At 41.9% G+C, this 25,812-nt stretch overlaps 1 protein-coding gene across 2 annotated transcripts in view; it reads right to left on the reverse strand.

The window, feature by feature from the left end:
* Nucleotides 1-25,812, reverse strand: part of LOC133508614 (storkhead-box protein 2-like) — a 96,816-nt gene that overhangs the window by 21,310 nt on the left and 49,694 nt on the right. For both annotated transcript variants that reach the window (XM_061834844.1, XM_061834845.1), the window contains exon 2: nt 8,048-8,200. In XM_061834844.1, the coding sequence (XP_061690828.1) occupies nt 8,048-8,200 (153 nt within the window). The remainder of the gene's footprint in view (nt 1-8,047; nt 8,201-25,812) is intronic.

Here is a 25,812-nt window from a genome sequence, read left to right on the forward strand (position 1 = left end):
TATATATATATAATCACATGTACGAATGGCGAAAGAGAGAAACTGATATAGATGCAGAGACTCAGTGAATGTGTGAGTGCTTGCATGTGCCTGTGTGTAATACCTGTGACTTGTGTATAATTTTGCTCAGATTCAGTTTTAAAAATATGATGTAGATGTAACAATGTACTGAATGAATGTAAAAAAATGGTTGCTGAGGCTGCATTTATACACATCAAGGTTCAAGTGATAAAATTCCATTTTTTTTGCTACCCAATCAGCACAGTTCAGATACTGTACGTACCAAGGCAGTATAATGAAAAAAAAAAAAAAAAAAAACTCTGCTATTCTCATTTCAGAGGTTTGCTTCTTCAGATAGATTTTCATTGTAGAACCAAGGGCCAAATGTCAACCAAATTTGATGCCTACACTTGAACACTTTTAAGCTTTTAGTTTTTCTGCAAAGGTTAAAGGTGTTAGGACATTTGACATTATTGACTTGGCAGAAACCTTATGTTAGGAGAGTTACTTCAGAAGGTTGGTCCACATTAAGAAGCAAATCTGTTAGGTGTTTGTTTTTTTGGGGGGGAATGTAGGAAAAGGGATTTTCCCTTGCTGAAAACTGAAATAGTCCAAGAAGAGAAGGAATGAAAACAACACACAACACAAACATCACACAAATAAATTGTTAAATAAAAAAACATACATTGTGATTTCCGGATTTTTATTTTTAGATTATCTCTGTCAGTGGACATGCACCTACAATGAAAATTTCAGACCCCTCCATTATTTTTAAGTGATAGAACTTGCAATATTTCAGAGTGTTCATATATTTATTTTCTTCACTGTACTTGATAAAATTTTGTAAATTATTTTACATCTTAAAAATTATTGGAATTATAATAAGCATCAAGTTTACAATTATTTAAAGTGTCTATACATTTTTTAGGACACTGTGTAAATCCATTCAAACATTTTCTGAGGTGCTTATCCTTACGAAGGTCGCAGGAGTGCTGGAGCCAATCCCAGCAGTCATCAGGCAGGAGACGGGGTACACCCTGAACTGGTTGCTAGGCAATCGCAGGGCACACAAAGTCAGACAATTTAGAGTGTAAAAGGAATGCATGTTTTTGGGATGTGGGAGGAAAACGGACTGCCGAGAGAAAAGCCATGCAGGCACGAGGAGAACATCCACACAGGCGGGGGCTGGGATTTGAAACCCATCCTCAGACCTGTGAGGCCAACGGTCTACAGCTGTGCCACCGTACCGCCTGAAAACAAGACATATTCAAGGAACCTAAGCCAGGTCGTAATAAGAAAAAAAAAAAATGTGATTCAGAGAGAAAATTGAGTTCATGTAAAGGCCTGCAAGAAGGATTAGTATACCAGAATATATAAAAAAACAAAACATTAAATGCATATGGTGCAATTTATTTAACGAATGTTAGGCTACATTTTATTGACGAACTTTCAGAATTGAATATATTATGAATGGTTGGAATATTTTTTTCAAAATGATCTTTTCTTTTCTTTCTTTTCTTTTTTTCCAAGTTCTGAAAATATTTCAAAACAGGAGAGGGGTGGGATATCCAAATTGCGGTAACCCGCATTGCAAGAAATCAAACCTCAGTCTATCGTGATATAAAGGGAGAAAAAAAATATTCGCTATAGTGAACAAATATATCTTCGAGTATAAAATATCTGCTGAGAATCAACGGAATGTCCCTCGTTCTTTGTTCTTGTTACTTTGTTCTGAATGTCGCACTAGAGCGGCACCGACTGCTGGAGACAAATTCCTTGTGTGTTGTTACACACATACAGTAGCCAATAAAGGTGATTTTGATTCTGATTCTGAGCATGACACTTGTCATTGACAATCTTGCAAATTCACCCTCTTAGAACTGAAACATATCTTTCACATCTTGAAAATGTGTACACACACACACACACACACACACACCACACACACACACACACACACACACACAAAAAAATTAATAATGATTTAAATGACTGAATTACACCAAGATGAGGATGAACAACATATTACCAACTACAGGTGTATCAGTTCTGTTATACACTGGCATTAATTAATTCACAGAAGAACTCACAGGTCAACTGATAAAAAGATGACCGACAGTTGAAGGTTGAAAGGATATGTTCATTTTATACATGACTAATGGATCTAAGGAAGTGAGAACAATGAAGTGTGTGATTACATGCATGTTCTTTGTTCTGGGACCATTGCAGCAGCTCCTGGAGGAGGTCGGTTCAGAAATAAGTAAATTAAAAACAACCGTTCATCTTAAATCCATCCATCCATCAATTTTCTTTACCACTTATCCTCACGAGGGTCGTGGGGAGTGCCGGAGCCCATCCCAGCTGTCAACTGGCAGTAGGCAGGGTACACCCCGAACTGGTTGCCAGCCTATCGCAGGGCACATTGAGACAAACAGACACACTCCCAATCACACGTGGGGGCAATTTAGAGTGTCCTATTAATGTTGCATGTTTTTGGAATGTGGGAGGAAACTGGAGTGCCAGGAGGAAACCCATGCAGGCATGGTGAGATCATGCAAACTCCACACAGGTGAGTCTGGGATTGAACCCGGGACCACAGAACTGTGAGGCCAACCCTTTACCAGCTGAGTCACCATGTCACCCCGTTCATCTTAAATGATCATCACATTAAAAATTAAAATAAGGTCCTTTGTAATCTAATCTTTGCTTTGCTTGACTTCATTACAGTAGATGCAAGCAAGCATTGCTTAAGTTTATGACGGTATTTGCGTGTGCGCTTTTGGTTGATCTTAAATAAATGGTCTTTCAACTGTCCCGCCACACTTTTGAAAACAAAATATTGGACATCTGCATGGCTCCCGATTCACAGTTGCACTCAGACCTCCAATCATTTGAGTATTTTAGTGTTGCATTAGATGAGAATTGTGCAATATAAGACAAGACTTGGTCACACTGGTAGTTTGTCTGTGTGAGAGAAAACACAATTTTAATTTTAAATTTTAATGACTAGTCTGTCGTCTTGGTTCTGTGAAGGAGTCGATTTTTCATGTTGGTGTGGAACATTAACAAAAATCTGGATGAGCACCGGTATGTGTGTGAGGAGGTAATGATATCCATGTGTATGATATGGCTCCTCGGCTCTTTGATGTGTATGATGTGGCGCTTTGCCGTAACACAGTAAAAATGTGTCTCTTCATCTCTGAGTGGTTGGCCACCCCTAAAATAGAAGGTCATAAATTTGTTCTGTCACTATGCCTCACTGGCATAAATACATGAACAAATATACATCATTTAGTGTACGTATACATTTTTGGAGCAATTATGTATAGCACACTATCCAGTATAATTAAATACAGTAAATGAACAGGTTGGCTGGCAACCGGATCAGGGTGTACCCTGCCTCCTGCCCGTTGACAACTGGGATAGGATCCAGCACTCCCCGCATCCCTCATGAGGATAAGCGGCAAACAAAATGGATGGATGGATAAATGAAAAGGTTATTTAAATTGCTCTTGTGATCAGATCGGAATTTCTTTTAAAATTTGCCAATCGGTGATCCGCCCCAAAAATCCTGATCATGCAAAGCCTAATACATCGCAGGTGGATTATATGTTGTGCAAACGATGTAATCTGAAGGAGATTACTGACTGTAAAGTAGTGGTTAGGGAGAGTGTAGCTCGACAGCATAGGATGGTGGTGTGTAGGATGACTCTGGTGGTGGGTAGGGAGATTAAGAAGACAAAGGTAGAGCAGAGAATCAGGTGGTGGAAGCTGAGAAAGGAAGAATGTTGTGCGGTCTTTCGGAAAGAGGTGAGACAGGCTCTAGATGATGATCAGGAAGAGCTCCCAGAAGACTGGAATACGACAGCCAAGGTAATCAGAGAGAGAGGCAGGAGAGTACTTGGTGTATCTTTTGGTAGGAAGGGGGAGAAGGAGACTTGGTGGTGGAACCCCAAAATACAGGGAGTCAAACAAGGAAAGAGATTAGCGAAGAAGAAGTGGGACACTGAGAGGACTGAGGAGAGGCGAAAAGAGTACATCGGGATGCGACGTAGGGCAAAGGTAGAGGTGGCAAAGGCTAAACAAGAGGCATATGAAGGCATGTATACCAGGTTGGACATGAAAGAAGGAGAAAAGGATCTCTACAGGTTGGGCAGACAGAGAGATAGAGATGGGAAGGATGTGCAGCAGGTAAGGGTGATTAAGGATAGAGATGGAAATGTGTTGACTGGTGCCATTAGTGCACTAAATAGATGGAAAGAATACTTTGAGAAGTTGATGAATGATGAAAATGAGAGAGAAAGAAGAGTTGAAGAGGCAAGTGTGAAGGACCAGGAAGTGGCAATGATTTGTAAGAGGGAAGTCAGAAAGGCACTACAAAGGATGAAAAATGGAAAGGCAGTTGGTCCTGATGACATACCGGTGGAGGTATGGAAGCAATTTGGAGAGATGGCTGTGGAGTTTTTGACCAACGGATTCAACAGAATACTAGTGGGCGAAAAGATGCCTGAAGAATGGAGGAAAAGTGTTCTATTTCCCATTTTTAAAAACAAAGGCGATGTTCAGAGCTGTGGGAATTATAGAGGAATAAAGATGATGAGCCACACAATGAAGTTATGGGAAAGAGTAGTGGAGGCTAGACTCAGGACAGAAGTAAGTATCTGTGAGCAACAGTATGGTTTCATGCCTAGAAAGAGTACCACAGATGCATTATTTGCCTTGAGGATGTGAGTGGAAAAGTACAGAGAAGGTCAGAAGGAGCTACATTGTGTCTTTGTGGATCTAGAGAAAACCTATGACAGAGTACCAAGAGAGGAACTGTGGTACTGCATGCGTAAGTCTGGTGTGGCAGAGAAGTATGTTAAAATAGTACAGGACATGTATGATGGAAGCAGAACAATGGTGAGGTGTGCCTTAGGTGTGACAGAAGAATTTAAGGTGGAGGTGGGACTGCATCAGGGATCAGCTCTGAGCCCCTTCCTGTTTGCAGTGGTAATGGATAGGCTGACAGATGAGGTTAGACTGGAATGCCCTTGGACCATGATGTTCGCAGATGATGTTGTGATATGCAGTGAAAGCAGGGAGCATGCAGAGGCACAATTAGAAAGATGGAGACATGCACTGGAAAGGAGAGGAATGAAGATTAGCCGAAGTAAAACAGAATATATGTGCGTGAATGAGAAAAGTGGAGGGGGAAGAGTGAGGCTACAGGGAGAAGAGATAGCGAGGGTGGACGACTTCAAATACTTGGGGTCAACAATACAGAGCAATGGAGAGTGTGGTAAGGAAGTGAAGAAACGGGTCCAAGCAGGTTGGAACAGCTAACCTCCCAGGCTAGCGTGGTTACCATGCCAACGGTGACCACTCCACCAGTACCACCGGTTCCACCCGCACCGCTCTCCACGGAGCTCCCCTTCAGCAGCGTTACCCCGCTCTCCCGACCGGAACGATTCTCAGGCGACTCGGGGAACGTCAAGCCTTTCCTCGCTCAGTGCGATCTCCATTTTGAACTGCAGGCGTCCGCCTTTCCCACAGACCGCTCCAGGATCGCGTTTGTCATTTCCCACATGACGGGAAGGGCGGAGGCATGTAACTCAGTAACTTGTCGTTCTTGGACGTCATTCATCTGCGCACTCACCCAGGTGTTCCATTATGCGGCGCCGGAGCGTAAAGTGGCGGCCTCCCTCTTGACGGTTCGCCAGGGTCGGCGTCGCGTCTCGGACTACGTGATCGAGTTCCGGATCTACGCCGCCGAGAGTCGATGGAATGAGGACGCCCTGCACGACGCCTTTTTCCAGGGGCTTTCCTCCCAAATCCGGGGTCTCCTCATCGCTGTAGATCTCCCTCCTTCGCTGGACTCACTCATCGCGTTGGCCCTCAAGGTTGACCAGCGACTACTAATGGACGATCTACTAGCCGCGATGACTGAGGGAGAGAGGGAGGGGTCCAGTCCCTCGAGCCCCAATCATGACAGTTTAGGTCTGGAGACTGGCTAGGCTGTGCAAGAACCTTCATATGCCACTCCTTGGTTTTCCTGGCTGTGTGCTTCGGGTCATTATCATATTGAAAGACCCAGCCACCACCTGTCTTCAATGCTCTGACTGAGGGAAAGAGGTTGTTCCCCCAAAATCTCACAATACATGGCCGGGGTCATCCTCTCCTTAATACAGTGCAGTCGTCCGGTCCCATGCGCAGAAAAACACCCCCAAAGCATGATGTTACCACCCCTATGCTTCACAGTAGGGATGGTGTTTTTGGGATGGAACTCATGATTCATCTTCCTCCAAACACAGTTAGTAGAATTATGACCAAAAACTTCAATTTTTGTCTCACCTGACCACAAAACTTTCTCCCATGACTGTATCATCCAAATGGTCAATGGTCAAACTTAAGATGGGCCTTGACATGTGCTGGTTTCAGCAGGGTAACCTTCCGTGCCATGCATGATTTCAAACAATGACATCTTAGTGTATTTCCAACAGTCCCCTTGGAAATGGTGGTCCCAGCTCACCTCACCTTTCTAAGGATCATTGAGACCCCACGAGGTGATATCTTGCATTGGGCTCCACTCCAATTGAGATTGACCGTCATGTTTAGCTTCTTCTATTTTGTAATGATTTCTCCAACAGTGGACCTTTTTTCACCAAGCTGCTTGGCAATTTCTCCGTATCTCTTTCCAGCCGTGTGGAGTTGTACAATTTTGTCTCTGGTGTCTTTGGACGGCTCTTTGGTCTTGACCATGTTACAAGTTTGACTCTTACTGATTGTATAGGGTGTACAGGTGTCCTTATGCACCTAACGACCTCACACAGGTGCATCTAATTCAGGATAATACATAGAGTGGAGGTGGAGTTTTAAAGGTGGACTAACAGGTCTTTGAGGGTCAGAATTCTAGCTGATAGGCAGGTGTTCAAATAATTATTTGCAGCTGTATCACACAAATAAATCGTTAAAAAACATATATTGTGATTTCTGGATTTTTCTTTTAGATTATTTCCCTCACAGTGGACATCACCTACAGTGAAAATTTCAGACCCCTCCATAATTTCTCAGTGGGAGAACTTCCAACATAGCAGGGTGTTCAAATACTTCTTTTCTTCACTGTCGTACAGTGCCTCAATCCAACTGAAACATGGTTAGGTGGGCAAATATAGATGCCTACCAATAACACCAAACTGTGTAGAATGGTTACATCCAGAAAGTGCAGTGGTTTATGGTTACACGTGTTTAAATGAAACAAAATACAATTTCTGACTGCATGGTGGAGCATCTAATTAGATCATTGGCCTCACAGTTCTGAGGTCAAATCCCAGCCCCGCATGTGTGGAGTTTGCATGTTCTCTCCAAACCTGTGTGGGTTTTCTCCAGGCACTCTGGTTTCCTCCCACATTCTAAAAACATGTATTAATTGGGGACTCAAAATTGGTTGTGGGTATGAATGTGAGTGTGATTGTTTTCTGTCTCCATGTGACCTGCGATTGGCTGGCAACCAGCTAAGGGTGTAACCCACCTATTGCCCGATTATAGCTGGAATTGGCTCCAGCACTCCCGCGACCCTTGTAACCCTTGTCAAAAGTGGCTCCAAAAAATGGATGGATGGATGGATGGATGGATGGACACTCTCTCCTTTAAATGTTGAATGCAGTGTCCCTGGTTCAGTCTGTAAAATTTATTTTGTTGTTGATCGATGTCTCCTATCTGAAAACTGATGAATGGACACTTTTCGGCAAGAGTACATATTTGGTGTCATTCTTTTGTCTTTCTTTTACTTTAAATGCGGTCTCATGAAATCGAAATAGTTGTAAAAAAGGATAATACAAAACATATAGAGGACCTAAGTAGAGTTTGGATTTCCATTCCTAAAACTCGCAATGCAGCCATGGTTGAAGGAGTTTCCCGATCGAAAATGTTTCATCAATGGTGGGGATGTCGGCATGGAAATTTTGAAATCTTCGTTCACACTCCGATTGAATGGCCACCGAATAATTTGGATACCCGGCCTATCCTCCATGTCCCAAACCCTCTTATATATGCAAAGCTGAATTACCCGGAAAACATGTCTGTAGATGTTCCGTCAGGGCCTCCTGGGTGACAGGCTTATGTGCAGAGTTCATAGCAGAGATAGCCAATACCAATACTTCTCCCAGAGGGATGAACTGGGATTGGCTGATAGGTGACATACTGATGGGTGACACATCACCTGTGAAGAGACAAATAATAATATTTAACTGATCATCATCAGCTATAACATAAACATCCGGCCTTACCCAAATAATGCTAATGATATTATTGCATTTGTTTAACTTGCTAAAACTCAGAGTAAGTACAAGTAAATTAAAAAATATAAATTGTGACTGATTCAGTGCATTAATACTGACCTACTTTTCATTAACCAATTTAAAATGAGATATTCCCAGACTGTATTTAATCAAATATGTTACAATTATTGAGTTTAACCTCAGTGGGATTTCATTATCAATAGCTAAGCTAAAACATTTAAAACTCAGAGGTGAGGTCACTATGTTGAGGCAGATACATTTCCAATTACTGCAGGCAAATCTCAATAAAATAGAATAGAATAGAAATGTCCATTTATTTCAGTAATCAGTCATTAAACTCTTGGGAAAATACTTTTCAGAGGGCAAATTCCCACGTAATTTATACATGAAAAATCAGTTTATTCGCTTCTCGATTGTTTCTTATATTCTAATTTTGAAGAGATGGCAGGTTTTCATTTTGTGTAATACATACACATTAAACATATAGGGTATTTTTTTGATGAAATGCTTCCCTCTGAATGTGTGTACTGCATCTCTAAACCGCGTCCGCGTCTGATCCCACAGCCGAGATGAGCCACTGCGGCACGGCTCGGCCTTGTCGACAAGGGTGGTGGCGATTCACAAGGCCTGCGGACGCCGTCCTTCAGCGGCTGCTGCATGGAAGCCTTGTGATGCGCACACCGACACATTAAACACCCCTGATTTACGGATTATGCCCCCCCTGCCCCAACTATTGTTTTTTTTAGTAGCTGTACACACACCTACCTGTCATTTGGAACCCACGAACCCTTTGCACATGTTCAATCTATTTTTCATGACGAACGGATCTTTTGGAAAAGTATGAAGGGCGAATCCATCCTCCCAAGTGTTTGAGCAATATCCAGCAATGCAACGAGCCGGCATTTTGGATAACACGAAGGAACAACAAGCTATCTTCCGCCGGTAAAACTAACAGAAAGAAACGAGTCCGCTTGTGAGCGCTAATGCCTCCAACATCACTTCCTGCTTCTTGTCGAAAACCGTATACATCAAAATCATGTATTGTGGTGAAAAAACAGATGGGTCCATAGTGGCTGCCATTTTTTCATTAATATCATACTAAAAATCATCCATTTCACTACACTTGACCTTTAAGTTTGGCAAACCAGTCTATCACTCTGTTGTGACTCAGATGCTGAAGTGTCTTTTTTTGATTGAAATAATTAAGAGTGAATTATTCCCATCCAAGATACATTGAAACACATTTAATTAATAACTGATAAATATAGAGGTTAGTAAATTGACTTTGGCTCACAGCACAAAAACTGGTCGCTCCCAATTACTTTTGACGTCACAGAGATTATATTTTGGGTGCATGTGATTAAAATAGATGGCCAAAAACACGACTCAATTACTTTTAAATTCAATGATAAAGTAGTCTTGAAAACATGTGGGACTGTGTAATTACTCATATTTATTTCTTGGCCATCTCCACATTGTGATCACTACTCTCTTGAATAAAATTTCAAGTTAAATAAGTCTTAAACGACCCACCTTATTTGATATCCAGATTGAGTTCCATCGGACCCCTCGACTGAGTCATAAATTGATGTGTTCTGTGAAATCCTTTAGTCCCAGATTTACAGTAGATTACCTGGTTCGTCTCCCTAGATCCTGATTCCTCATCCAATATGGGTGATTATTATCATTATTACAATATTATCATTACGGTGGATGACTGGACAGCATATCTGGATATCTGCCACAAAGTTCAGAGGACCAAAGTTCAAGTACGGCCTTGCCTGTATGGAGTTGGCATGTTCTCTCTGTGCCTGTGTAGGTTTTCTCTGGGTTCTCAGGTTTCCTCCCACATCACCTCAAAAATGTGTTGTAGGTAATTGAAGACTATAAATTTCCCTTAGGTGTGAATGTAAGTGTAAATAGTTGTTTATATCTGCCCTGAGATATATACCAGTTAAGGCCGTACCCTACTTCTCGCTTGAAGATAGCTGAGGTGGGCTCCAGCATACCTGCGACCCTAGTGAGAATAAGCGGTATGGAACATGAATGAATGAATTTGTATTATTATATCCACTGATGACAACTATAAGTGAATGAGCTAAGTTCCTGTTTCATGGTGTGATTTCATGCTTAAATTTCACTCTATAAGCACCCTCAGCATTGCGAAATTTTCCAGGAGATTCACAATGCATTTCGAACTACTTGGCAGGCTAGTAAGTATTAGCAGCAAGTTACTTTCTACTGTTAAAATGGGGAGTGGGGCTAAAAAATTGTTACTACCAGTAATGATGAAGACTTACTTTTTTGAAAAACATTCTTATGTACCTTCTCCATTCTTGTCCTTATGCTGCATTTAGTCAGCCCTGTATCCAATACGGGCACATTAACAGCGTGATGCAGGTACAAGGGTAAGCAAGTTTGCCGTGAAAACATCCATCCATCCATCCATCCATCCATCTTCTTAGCCTATAGTGCCTATCCAAGCTGCCATCGGGCAAGAGGCACGGTACACCCTGATCTGGTTTCCAGCCAATCACAGGGCACATAGAGCCAAACAGTCGTACTCACAACCACACGTAGGGGCAATTTAGAGTGTCCAATTAATGGTTTTGGGATGTGGGACGAAACTCGAGTGCCTGGAGAAAACCAACACAGGCACGGGGAGAACATGCAAACTCCGCACAAGCGGGCGCGGGATTGAACCCAGGACCTCAGAACTGTGAGGCCAACGCTTTAAACCTGAGTCACCCTGCCGCCCGCCATGAAAACATTTTAAACATATTTCAGTAATAAGGACAATCTCAATGATTATGTGGAAAAGACTTGATAACAACACACGACATGTGCTCTCGACCACACTGTGATTTGAAGGGAAACCCATAGACTTATGAGCATATGTGAGTGAATGCCCTGCAACTGGTTGGCAGGATTGGCTCCAGCACAACCCATGACACAGATGAGGATAAGCGGAGCAGAAAATGGAAAGTGTCTATCAAAATCTTTTCCTCATGCTGTTGAGAATCTGTGCAAAAGTGGGCAAACCTCATGGCTCAGGGGCCACAGTGACTGTTAAAATTCAACAGGCAGACCAAGCCAGAACCAGAAGCTTAAAAAAAAAAAAAAAGACATTGTAGTGGTTATATAGGGTTCCCTTGCTACTTCGTGCTTCACTTTTTGCAGCTTCAGTGCTTTGTGTTTTTTTTCAACCCCCCCTCCAGATAGAAGGCGCGTCATTGGTCCCTGGCACGACATCGACCAATGAGAGTATCGGTGGATTTATCCTGTGAGCTTATTGGCTGCGCATCATTGAAGCCTCACCCAGCAACGTTTTCGCCATTTTTATGCTCTTGACTGTCTGCGCGATAACCTCTCATGTTCACAATGACGCCAAAGTGCTGTGCTGATGTGAAAGCTTCCTCCAAAGCACCCAAGAGGAAGAGGAAGACGAAGATGATGACAATCAGTGAAAAAGTAAAACATTTGGTTATGATCAATGTCTGCAGAAATTACACTTCTGCCGTGCGCCATTATGGCGTGAATGAATCCACGGTCCATTACATAAAAAAAGGATCTGGTAAAAATTCCTAAAACTGCTTCAATAAATTTTAATACAAAAGTGAAACGTGTGGTGACTCCGCGAAATAAGAGCATTGTTCGAATCAAAGCTGCATTAGCTTTGTGGAGAGCACACTGCAGAAAAACGGCCTGGTGATGATGATAAAGAGGCTGAAGAAACTTCAAGAACTTCAAGCTGCAAGGAGAGATTCGGCCCCTCGAGGAGGAGGCTTTTTGGCAAGCAAAGGTTGGTTTAAAAAATTTCAAAAGCGTTATAGCCACAGTATGATGAAGCTTCCTCTGTTGACAATGATGCTGCTCGTCGTTATGAAGAGGAAGAATTTGCACATCACTGGCAATATGGTAAAAGCTGTCGAGTTTAGCAATTGTGTTGACGGGCTTATGTCCGTGTACAAACGAATTTTGGAGCAGAAGGAAAAACAAGTACAACACCATGTTTTTTCTCAAAGATTAAAAACCTCAGTTACACTGTCAGTACCTCCAGCAGAAGATTCTCCAAGTGAAGAGCTAATCACGTGCGTACTGCAATAAAAACAATAATATGTAGCACAAGGTTTTAATAAATAAAGATATGACCAGACACTTGTACAGTTGAAGATGTTTGTCTCAAACATGGAAAGTATAAATATGTACTGTAGTGTTGACATATTTTAAACATTTTGTTACCCACATACACACAAAAAAAACCTCCTCATCTCAAAGGTAAAAAAAACTCAGCTATGTACACCATCAGCGCCTCCAGCAGAAGATTCTATTAGTGAGGAATGTTAATCACGTACTGCAATAAAAATGTTATTGTGAAACACAAGGTTTTATGAGAGATTTAACTAGACATTTGTACTGTTGTAATTTTAGTTTTAAGTATGCAATGTATAAATATTCTACTGCTGACATATTTTCAACATTCTGGTACTCCCCCCCACACACACACAAACACACGCACATAAAAAAACAACTCCCGATCTCAAAGCTAAAAAACTTGCAAGCGCCTCCACCACAACGGTCTTCTAAGGTTGAACGGGAATTATACAGTAATACAGTAAGTGTTTCATAATTTGTATTTATATTATAAATTTGTAATAATGTATATATTTGTAAGGTTTTATAATTAAAGATTTAACTAAATACGTCTTTTTGACTCAAATATGCAAAGTATGAAAACTGTTTACTTATTTTAAATGTTCTGGTACCCACATAAATATACGTTCCCCACCCCCCTTTTCACGGGGGGGGGGGGGGGTTCTGGTCCCAATTAACTATGAAAAATGAGGGATTACTGGAGTGAGATTTACTTTTGTTGCTAAGCTTTTTTTGTCTAGTGTTAATTTTGTGGCAATTGTCAGAGCACAACTGAGGGGTTAATCAGTCAGCTGGATCTGCAGTATATTTTGTTAGTGTTCATTGCACTAAGTCTGTTCACACACGTATCGAGCCAAATACCACCAGCAACCTCTGCCGTTTTTTGGATTTTTGAAAATCTGCATGCACTTAAAGTGCCACTGACACCCAAATAAACATTTTAAAAGAGATATTGTTATGAAAACTACATAAAATATTATTCATGTTTATACAAAAAAAATAAAATGAGCGGAGAGTGTCATTATTGTGCAAAGTTGCGGACGTCTCACTCGACATCCCAGTGGCGGCCATATTGCCTGCAACGTTATTTGCAGATGTCACACTGGGACAGTCGCCTTTGACAACATGCTGTGCCACCTGCTATGGGAGATGAACAAGAGAGATTTTCAGATTTTTCTGATGCCCGTTCTGAGACTGAAGTTCTTTTTGGAGAAGATAACATCTCAGAATCGAGTGAAGTGACCAGGGCCATATTACCCTATCGTTTTAAGCCATATTTAGATGACCGATGTGACGACGATCTTTTGTTACGTTCTGAGAAAAGGATTACATCATCAGACGCGGACGGAGCTTTTTATTCACCCTGCCGCTTTCAGACAAATTGCTCAAGTTCAAGTGGTGACGATATGTCGTTAGGCTAGTTAGCTCGTGTTACATGGGACTAAACTGTTTTGTACTTCTATTTTGTTATTGTCTTGTGTTTTACTGTATTTTGTGTGATTAAATTGTCTTACATGCAATACAAGTGCTTTGTTATATTTTGCCTGTTTGACCAAGGGGACTTAATCAAAATTATCACGTAACGTGTGCTATAAATGTGAGATAAATTAGTCACCCCCAACTAGTATTTTTTGAAAAGATCTCTACACACCTACCTGTCATTTAGAACCCACAAAGCTGTTGTGCTGTTGCTGTTTTGGAAATGTGTGAAGAGTGAATCCATACTCCTGAGTGTTTGAGCAAAATCCTGTAATACAACGAGCCGGCATTTTGGCTAACACGATGAAAAAAAACAAGTAATTTTTCACCAGTACAATATAAAAACTCAACCCTGCTACTGGTAAATGCCACTTCCTGGTTCTTCCTCAACACAAAATCCTAGAGAGACTTTCCCCAGCGGGAGATTAAAAAAACGATACATGGCAACATTCTGACTTGCTGTGAAAAAACAGATGGGTCCATTCCAGATGATTATTTTTAGTCAAAAACACAAAATTTCACGTTTTAGGTTTCTGTGGCACTTTAATGAAGTATCAAACTCATCCAGTTCGAGTTGAACTAAATTTGAGAAGTCATTGGTATCAGGTTGTTCATGCCTCATATGAGTTATTGAGAAAAAGAGATAAAGAGAATAAGAGAAGTTGTATATCCCGTCGTAGCTGACGCATATTTTAGACGTACAATTGCATTGTGATGTTTACCTGTTACACCTAAGTGAGATGGGATCCCTTAAAAACAGAGGGTTTGCCGTCGGTTTGAGCCTGGTACATCGAAGGTGCCGTACAAAAAAAAAAAAACCGAATAGTATAGGGTAATTTGTTGCGCGATAGGAATTTGGTTGGGTTTAGTCGAAGAAGAGTGACCACTAAATTAAATAAATAATCATGGATGGTGAATTTGATTATGAATGTGGTGAATATAATCCAACTAAAGGTGAAATGTACCTTGAAATTGACCGGCAAATGAGGCCTAATGGTGACAAAAAGAAAAAAAGAAAAAGAAAGGAAGCGGGCATTAAAATAATAATTCGCGATTAGGACAAACTGACGAAGTTATAGGAAATTGACAGAGACTATCTAAATATAAATATAAGAAGACTATGAAAGATGTAAGAGACAGACTAGATAAGGGGTCATGGAACTTAAAGTGGTGAACAGAGAAAGGACACTGCACATTTAATGATGGTGACGGACGTTGGAACGGGACCAGGAAACAACCTGGTGCTGGTAAGGTGGCAAGTGACATTAAGAGCATCAAGGAGCCCATGAGGAAAAGAAGATGGGGCTGAGAAAAGTTGTATTTGATATGTGGATGGGAGTGAATGACTGCAAAAATGAGGAAGAAGGCACGTCGAACACGCACACACGCACATGTCCTGAATCACACGTAAGTATATCACACACACAGACAGACACACAGGAAGCGAGAGGCAGATTTGACACAAAGTGTCTTGTTGGAGGCGGAAATAACACAATGACTATTATTATTATAATTATTATTATCATTATTATTATTATTAGCATTATTATACATAATATTGTGGCAGCACGGTGGATCAGCTGGTAAAGCGTTGGCCTCACAGTTCTGAGGTCCCGGGTTCAATCTGTGCCTGCGTGGGTATCCTCCCACATCCCAAAAACACGCAACATTAGTTGGACACTCAAGGTTGCCCTGAGGTGTGATTGTGAATGCAACTGTTGTCTGTCTCTAAGTGCCCTGCGATTGGCTGGCAAACAGTTCAGGGTATACCCCGCCTCCTGCCCGTTGACAGCTGGGATTGGCTCCAGCACCCTCCGCAACCCTTGTGAGGATAAGCAGTAAAGAAAATGGATGGATATTATGATATTATATAAAAAGCAAACAAAATGGTACAAGGTGGAAAACTCTTCTTTCTTTCTCATGCTTTTTAGAATATATCAAATTTTTGATCATATTTCTTGCTCTGTATTCTGTTTTGTCTTTTTTTTAATATTGTATATCATTTTTATTGTTTTTATCCCATTTTAAATGTTTCAGTTCCTTGTTTTTAAAGGCCTTTAATCACGTACAGCACATTGAGTTACCTCGTGTATGAAATGCGCTATACAAATAAATTTGCTTTGCTTTACAATGATCCCTATGATAGAGGCTCCAGCAGGCCCAATATCCAAGCTGTTTGATCTTAAAGATGTTGATTGTTTTACTGCTCGCTTGCCTCATCTCTATTTTGGTGGTAATGCATGGCTGTCTAGTTTTGTGGACAATTTACAGGGGTATACACTCTGCATGGGAGACTGGAGACAATCATGCACTAGTTTTAAACAACGAGAAATCGAGGCAACTTGCAGGTATGCTTAACGTACCCAATGGAACCATAGTGAGAGCACACTTTAAGCGTCTGGCCGCAGCTATCAGAGAGAGGTTCCTCACTCCTGTTACAGCTGCACCCACCTCTTTCCCTTATGTTAAACGACCCACTTGAGCACTTGACTAACTGTACTAAACTTTGGACTGAATCGACTGGACATCACCCAGGACAGTCTGGTTAGGAGGAGGCTATGTTCAGGACTGCGATCCTGGCAGGTCTCCCTGAACCACTACAGACCACTCTTAAAGCAAACCCTAGAGATGAGCCTAGATTTAGACAACACCAAGTGCATCACCTCAAAATGTATTTAAGTCAAAAACAGGGTAATAATAAAGTTACTAAACTCCAAAAACAACTTCTTAAATTACAAGTAGCACGGGACGGAAAGGTCCAAAACCACACGAGACGTAATTTTTTGGCAGACACAGGCCGGTGGGTTCTGGGGGTAATAGCCGGGGTGGATACGCAGGAAGGTGTGGAGCGGGCAGGGGAGAGTGCAACAACATCAACGTGATCAAGGATGTTTTGGCTGTAGTTCTCTCGATCACTGGATTAAAGACTGTCTTACAGCTCCTCCACCTCAAGGTCCAATGCAAGGCTGTGGTGCTGGTCCAACAACCGAGGAGGTGAAGGCAGAGGCAGAAACGACATCTTTGGTGGCCCAGATTGGTAGCAGGACGGACAGTACCACGCCAGGGGTCCGGCGATGCAGGTGACATGATCCCCATTTCTGTTGCGGGGCGAAAAGTGAACACTCCTCGGTCAACATTTCGCTCCTGGACACTTTATTGTCACAACACACTGTGCAATTGATGGGCTTCTCAACTCCAACTGTGGACATTTATTAGGCTGCACCTGAATGAGAAACACCGCTCAAACCTGGTCTCGTATATCAATTTCTGTTGTGGAAGCCCTGGTTAAACGCTCTTAGGGCTGACCTGCCTCCACTAGATCCATACGATTGCACACTATATTACGACCGCATGCATACAAGGTGATGCTTGGGACATTACATCCACACATATATACGCAGCAAGAGAGGGTGTAGCGGAATCCTGCTCTCTTACACCAGATCAAACAACATGGTTGAAAATGCAGGAATAGTCAGTACCCAACATTTCACTCGCTCTGTCTTCAGGACACGAGGCCCAGCAGCTGGGACCCATGGCAAAACGACTGACTCAAATGACTGATTGGGAGGACACACCACTCCCTAACATACAGATCTCGAAATCAGCAGATGCAAACCGCATCATTGTTCCTGACGCACCTCCGACAACTAATGTGACCATATTAGAACACGAGACCCGAACTAGAGAACACGGACGTGACTACTCAGACCATGACGACGCCGAGTCAATGTTAAAAAAAATGCCTAAATTAGTTTGGTCTTCTGGACCCTTTGATGTTGGACATTGTACTAAGACACCAGACATTTAAATCACTGTTTTTCTAGGATCTCAATTTTACAGACCGGAATATCCTTGGCCCACGGCTACTCACCAGGGGATGGAGGTCACTCTCACTGGCCTGTGGAATTCTGGAGTCTTGGAAACATACACCTCCTTGTGGTGTACACCACTCAGGCCAGTTTTAAAAGCAGATGGAAACACTTATCATATGGGGCATGATTTGAAACCCGTTAATGATGTAATGACCACACCATTGTTACCTCTACCAGACCACAGAATGTTATCTACCATCACACCTGGTTTGAAATACTTCATAGCGATTGATTTGGCAAATGCATTCTTCTGTGTCCCACTCGCACTCGAGTGTAGACACTTGTTTGCATTCAGATATCATGGACACAATTTGCAATACACGAGGTTGCCAGTAGGCTTCAAAAATTCACCTGGAATTTTTAATAAATGTTTGAAATCATTGCTGCAGGATCTAGAACTCCCAGATGGATGTAAACTCCTGATGTTTGTTGATGACCTCCTGTTGCCAGCCCCATCAGCAGAGTTGTGTTTGTCTCTAACTAAACTTGTTTTGCTTCGTTTGCATAAGATTGGATTCAAAATTTCCAGAAAGAAGCTTCAGTATTGTCGCAAATCGGTGACCTTCTTGGGCAGAGTGGTGTAATCTGAAGGATCCACTATGTCCTTGGAGGATCGTTCTTCTATTCTCATTGTCCAGGTGCTGATCTCTCTGTCCAACCATTGATTAACGGCAGGGTCCTGTTCACTTATGGTTGCTGTTACTGTTAGCAGAATGGCTCTTTGGCTGCGGCGGCTGCCATATTGGAGCCGCAGCCCTCAGGGGAATTTTTAACTCTTTCCTCTTCTGTACTAACATCTGCTCCCTCAGCCCAGGCAGCGTAAGTGCTTGCACTGTCTCGCACTGGAACTGGCGGTCGGACAATTTGTCACTGTCTTTTCTGACTCATCTTACGCTGTCTCGGCTGCTGTGTTGGACCTGTCTGCCTGGAAACGTAATGATTTTTAAAACAGCTAAAGTTTCTCCTATAGCACATTTGACACTGAACCAACGATTAGACAAAGCCTGGCTAAACCTTCGCCGGTGGCTATCGTCAAGGTCCCTGGCCACTCCAAATCCACTTCAACCACAGCCCTCGGCAATAATGCTGACGACTTGGCTGCCAAGCAGGCTGCGGGCTATGTCCCACAGATGCTTGTCCAATTACTGTATCTGACAAATCCTCTCCTGGCCTGCCTGTCTCATAGTGAATTGGTTAAAATACAGCACAACGCCTATCCTGAACAAAAGATATTTTGACCGAAACCACTCTATGGCTCATATTGGCCCCAGAGCCATGCTAACCAAACTTCGCATGTGGTGGCATCCGAAAATGTCCGACTTGTGTCATGCCCACTGTCGTGACTGTAATATTTACCAGCTACACAATGTATGCCCCACACTTAGACCGTTGCCAGGTTTATTTGACCCACCCACCTGGCCCGGTGCGGAACTGGTCATCGATTTCACAGACATGATCACTCCTGTTCAAGGTAAACGCTAACCTTCTTGTTTTTGTTGACACCTTTTCCGGATGGCCTGAAGCCTACCCCTGCGCTTGCGAAGACACCATGTCGGTAATGAAAGCTTTGGTGAACCGCTGGATTCCAACGCATGGTTTCCCTGGTCTTATCCGCTCAGACAAGGGTACACATTTAACATCTACGCACCTAGCTACTGTAGAGAAGTGGTTAGGGTTAACAGAAGTTTAGTTGTGTTAATCACCCCGCCAGTCAAGGTTCAGTTGGACGTATGAATTGCACGTTGAAGAAAAAACTGGCTAAGTTGTACCTTTTCCGGTGTGAATTGAGTTCAGGCTCTCCCCCTTGCTCTAACATCTGTGAGACAAACTGTGTCTCACGCTACTGTTTTCTCTCCTTACGAACTTCTTACAGGTCGTCTGATGGCTGGCCCTTCCTCCTCACTCCAACCGCTGGAGGAGGGCATTGTGTCTCCCACGTTTTCTCATAAACTGCTTTGGACACAACTGCATTCTTTTGCTTCTAATTTCCCTTCACAGATCCAGGACACACTTCCATCACCACCTCTTGCACTTGATCTTCCTAAGTGGTCATCTGTCTACCTTAAACGACTCTCTCGTAAGTGGTCAGAACTCTGTTGGTCTGGGCCCCACAAGGTGACTGGTCGTCCCTCCAAAGCCGTCCGCTTGGAGGGAAAAGGAACTAAGTGGTTTCATTATTCTATGCTTTGCCCTGCTACAGACTCTTAATTGCACTTTTATTTTATTGTTTGTTTGTTGTTGTTTTATTAACCATGATCCCTACAGATGCACCGATTGCTTTTTGGACCAAGAGAGGGAAAGCAGGAATCCATGGCATTCTTAATATTGGTGTTATTGTTGTTCTTGGTATTTTTTTTATCTGGGAAATCGCTCAAAAATACCCCTTACCTACACCCACATCAGTGCCAGCTGTTAGCACAACCCACCCGGAAAATATTTATCACAGAGAAGAGTTGCATTATAAACAAAGCCCTATCTGTTGATGAGTGGTTTAGGGTTTTCACAGGTGTTAGCGCAGTAAATAATAATCAGTTGCTAATGGCAGAACAAGCGGCAAATAAAACCCAGAGTGGCTGTGTTGTATGCATGGGACCTAGACCTTTGTTACGTGTTGTTTCCTCTTCTCTAAACTCCAACTGTGTTCTAGATCTTGTGAAAAATTATGTGCCGACTAAAAATTAATGCAAAATTTGGGATAGTGCCCACCCGGTAACACCAGCCCAAAAGAACAAACCTGTGTTTAATTGTGCTGTGGCTCACAAAAACTTCACCTGTGTTTTCCTTAATGGTAATGGAGCTCCAATTGACAGTATCTCTGATGATCAGTGTGCAGAGACCCAGGAAGCACCTTTCTTCCAACCTGTCAGCTGTGCTGATGTGTGGTGGTGGTGCGGAGGGAAGCGCAACAGTACGGGCAGATGTGCATTAGTAACTTTACTTTTGCCTATTTTCGTTGTTCCTGTCACCCTAGATGATCTGGCGGTTGCTCCTGAACACTTCAAGGAAGCTCTTGGCCTATTAGACCGTTCACGTAGGTCCAAGCCTACCTAGGTCGGTGCTGACAACCCCACCTACATTGACGTTATTGGCGTCCCCAGTGGTGCCTCAGATTAGTATAAACTGGCTGATCAGGTAGTTGCCGGTTTTGAAAATATACCTGTAATTTCCGCTCTTTTCCCCATCACTTGTATTCGTTCTCTTTTAACCCGTCTGATTGAAAAGGCGACTGGTGCCCCAACTGATGGCCGCGGTAATTATGTCCTCATTAGACCCCCATTCCGACAGACTCCTCAAGATGATTTTACTCTTCCTATCGCTCCCCTCGAAAATGATACTAAACTTCCACCGCTTCCTGATTGTCATGATGTCAACATGCCCCTTGATTGCATTGCCCTTGCCCTACTGATACTTTTTGCTTGATATTACTTTTTTAGAAATGTTTTGCTGTATTTCAGTTGTTGCTGTCCTGCAGGTTTAAAGCTTACGAGTGTTCTGAATCTTGTTAAAAGGTATGCTTGGGTGATTAGGGAGGGTTTTATGTTTTCCATATCTCTGGAAGTGTTACTTTTGGGATTGTCGTGTTTGTTTTTGTGATCTATTTCATAGATCAAGAGAGGGAATGAAGACTATTTCACGTTTATTGCACTTTCATTATTTGCTTAAATATGACCTTATGCATTTAATCAACAGATAAAGTATTGTCCATTTGCTAATCAGACAAAGATGTGTTGTGGAGCCGGTGGTTGTCCTTGATCTTTGTACACAGAAAACTGGCTGGTGCCATCCTCCTCTCCCAGGCGTTGCCGTGGAGACGAACGACACCAGATAAAGAGCAGGAAGTTACCATCCCGGCCCAGGACCAGACTGCGGGGGGGGCAGCCACTTTTACCATAGACCCATACATCTAAAAACCTTGTGTTACCGGGCAACTCATGTCTTCTTCTTTGGCTATCCTGCCAGAAGACACACGTCTCGTGTGCGGCAGATACCTAGATAAGACCCGGACGTCTGTATTGCACATTCCTTTGTTATAAATCCATTTGCTATTAACTTTTTCTAATCATTGGTCATATCTTCCTCGACTCGTGAACACGCGTAGGGTCCAAACTCACAAATCCCTACATTCTTTATTATAAAGACTTTAAGAGAAAAAAATCAACTTACATTTTTAACTGCAGAGGGCGGTAACCAGTAAGACTTCTCTTCTATAACTGCCTATGTCTATGTCGCCATTACACACTGATTACCGATCACCTGTTCCCATACATCTTGAACCCACCCACTTACAAAGTAAATGTAGAGACTTGTAAGCCTTTAGTTCATCAAGGTTATATGCGCTCACAGAATTCATGAGATAATTAACGATATCGGATATGTAACGTCAGGGTAGACTTCCACATCGTCACTCCAGTCGTTTGTTTGAAATTCATATGGATCTTTTCTGCCAATGTCCTTCAATTTCTCCAAGTATCTGGCTCTACTTAACCATCAAACGTGTTTTTGTCCACTACCTTTGCATTTGCTTTAAACGATGACATAACTTTTACACCAAACAGAAAAATTAAGGATGGAAAAAACTTCCATGCTTCACCATTCACCTATGTTCTCTAAACTCTAAGACACACAGTATGGCATCCGTCGCAAGGCATGATGGGTCATCCGAAACCTATCCATTCAGGTAAGCCACAGAATTAATAACTCTTTATGGTACTCCAGAAACTGTAGTTTGATCGTAGACTGCATACAAGTAAGTAGTCGACGAAGTCCAACGTCCCATCGGTATGTATGTACCTGTTACTATGTTTCACTGATGCTTTTCATGTCTCGTCCATGACTTAACAACGTGCTTTTCATCATAACGTGTATACAATGGCACTACGCTTCCATAAGGAGAACGAGACATTCGTTGTAATGTTAGTTTACAAGCACACAAACACTAAGTTAGTTGTTTAACATGGGCCAGGTAAGCTTGTAAACAAAACGGGACGTTGCCAGAAGACTAAATACTATTAACAACAACAAAATTGATAAAAACCCACATTGAATTTTGTCTTTTGCACTTTTAGTCAGTAATGTTATTGTGTATGAATAAGCAGCCAAGACTTTCATCACACAAGAACACAACAACAACAACAAAAATGGTGATTTATGTTAGCACATTAAATGTTTGATAAGTTCATTTTCAAATGACACATATAGATGATGCATTTTCCCTACATTTTTTCCATTGCCAGCATTGTAATGGCTACATCCTAAATCCCTCGCCTCTGCCAAGTGGGAATTTCTCAGCAACAGAAGTGTTCATGAGGAAAATCGAAAATGAAGCAAGATCATGTAAGTAACGGGGAATTTCTTCCTGCTGGTATACTGTATATTGATTTTAAAATTATTTCCTCATATTTTACATTCAGATGAATATTTGAGCATTGGCCTCACAGTTCTGAAGTCCAGGGTTCAATCCCAGCCCTGCCTGTGTGGAGTTTGCATGTTATCCCCCGTGCCTGTGTGGCTTTTCTCCGGGTTTCCTCCCACCTCCCCAAAACATGCAACATTAATTGGAGACTCTAAATTGCCCCGAGGTGTGATTGTGAGTACCACTGTTTTCTGTCTGTGCCCTGCGATTGGCTGGCATCCGCTGGGATAGGCTCCAGCACTCCCATAACCTTAGTGAAGCTAGGTGGCTAAGAAAATGGATGGATGAATATATGATTTTACTTTTACCAATACAATTTTGACCAGGGGTATCAAACGCTCTGCCCGTGGGCTAAAACTTGAACACATTTGGGCTCGCAAGTTGAATTTCAAAATGAAAAATACAGAAGACGTTGTGGGGGTGGAGACTAAGTATAATTTTGAGAACTATTATGCTTATCTAAAAAAAGGAGTGGTCATTTACAAAGTCTTCATTAGCTGATTTATTTTTAAACTGAAATACTATTATGTATTTTTCACTGATAGTGTAATAGTACACTTGCCTGACTTTGGTGCAGGCAGTAAAGGTTCATTTCCCATTCAGTGACAGTGTCAATATGTGTGCTGCGACTGACTGGCGACCAGTCCAGGTTCTAGTCTGGTTTTTGGTCCAAATCAACTGGGATAGGCTCCAGTGGCCTAACCGGGATTAGGGTTTTGAAAATGAATTTTAATTTTTCTGTTCAATATATTTGTCACTTATATTTTGTGACCAGTTATAATGCAAACATGTATATGACCAACTCAAGTAAAATTGACATGTTCTGTAGCATCAAATTAAGAGTTTATTCTTCACATTTTTGCAGGATATAGAATTGCGTAACTATCCATCCGTTTTCTTAGCCGCTTATCCTCACAAGGGCCGTGGGAGTGCTGGAGCATTCCCCAGCTGTCAACGGGCAGGATGTGGGGTACACCCTGAACTGGTTGCCAGCCAATCGCAGGGCACATGGAGACAACAGTCACAATCACACCTACGGGCAATTTAGAGTGTCCGATTAATGTTACATGTTTTTGAGATGTGGGAGTAAACAGGAGTGCCCGGAGAAAACCCACACAGGCACGGGAAGAACAAGCAAACTCCACACAGCCGCGTGCGGGATCCAAGCCGGGACCTTGGAACTGTGAAGCCAATGCTTTCCATCTAAGCTATCGTGCCGCCTTTCACTAGAACATGTTGAACTAACTCGAGAACAAAGATTGCTCAATCTGCATGGTATTAATCAATAGTTGCAGTCCTGAAACACATTTTTTAAAAAGATTTCTCTATCTATGTACAACATTGGCTTGACGCAGGTACTGATAGATGCTGTAGTAGAAAAAAAAACGCGAACTTGCAAAAAAAAAAAAAAAAAAAAAACCCTATCAACAGTTAATTCAGTTTTGGATGGGAATGTTTGTGTTAGAAACACCATTGCGTTTTCCGGTTAAATTTTAATGGAATTTGAATCTCTACCTAATAAGACAGTGTTCGTGAGTCTGGTACATGCTTCTTTTGTTTTTTTTGTTTGTTTTGCAAACACATTGTGTGTCAACTGTTTAGTCATGTAGTTAAAGGGTCGTCCTCTGTGAGACATGATGTTTCCAGCTGCATTGCATGCATGCTTGCATTGAGAAAAGTTACAGGAATCTAATATGTGGAAACTCCAATAAAGAACTTTCCATATTAAAGGATTCGTAAGTATGCTTCATTTTCTGAAAGTTTGATGACTACTGCATTTTAACATTATTGTAAAGTGAAATGGCATTCAAATACCTACAGTGCAAATACAATAGTTGACCTGATATATTTGGTGGAAAGATGACATAATAAGCAAAAACTAATCACAAAATTTTGTTACATCTAATTGTTTTGCTGCAGATCACAAAGAGAGTCAATTCACATGAGAACCCCGCCTCCTCAAAATAAGGAAGATAACATTCCTTAATGCTATAATAAACAAAAACAGTATCAAAACAGAAAAAGGTTTCACTGCTCTGCATCAGGAGATAGTATAAGAGTGACATTTGACATTAAGCATACAAATTATTACGATCATTACATTACGTACCACCAGACAATCTAATATTATTATATTGTAATATTATTAGAAAGTTTTAATGACAAATGATAGACAATGCACCCAAGATTTTAAGGTTTTTCATGCACATATTGGAAGGTTACTTTTCTGGAACAGAAAGATACACCAGGGACAACGTGGAGATGTCCATTTGGAGCAAATGCACTTTTGAGCTTGACCAATTTTGGAGGGTTCCTTGACCCTGTCATTTGATCCTGTAGAGCAGAATGTGATCATGAAATCTGCATTTGTATGTAAGCACGCAAGAACATGTAAAACTTGATGGCTTCCTCTGCAGAGTTAGGTGGATGAAGGCTGTTTTCTGCCATGGCAAGACAACATATGTCAAGCCCTGTATCATCACAGGGGTGCGGTCCTCTCTGAATGCATTCCCCTCTGCAGACCTCTATCTTTTCTTGAGATACTTTTTTCAAGCACTCTCTGCCTCCAAAAAGTTCAGATAAGGTGTACATTATCACTGGGCGCCCACCTAGA

The sequence above is a fragment of the Syngnathoides biaculeatus genome, chromosome 11 (assembly GCF_019802595.1).
Source record: "Syngnathoides biaculeatus isolate LvHL_M chromosome 11, ASM1980259v1, whole genome shotgun sequence".
Lineage (NCBI taxonomy): Eukaryota > Metazoa > Chordata > Actinopteri > Syngnathiformes > Syngnathidae > Syngnathoides > Syngnathoides biaculeatus.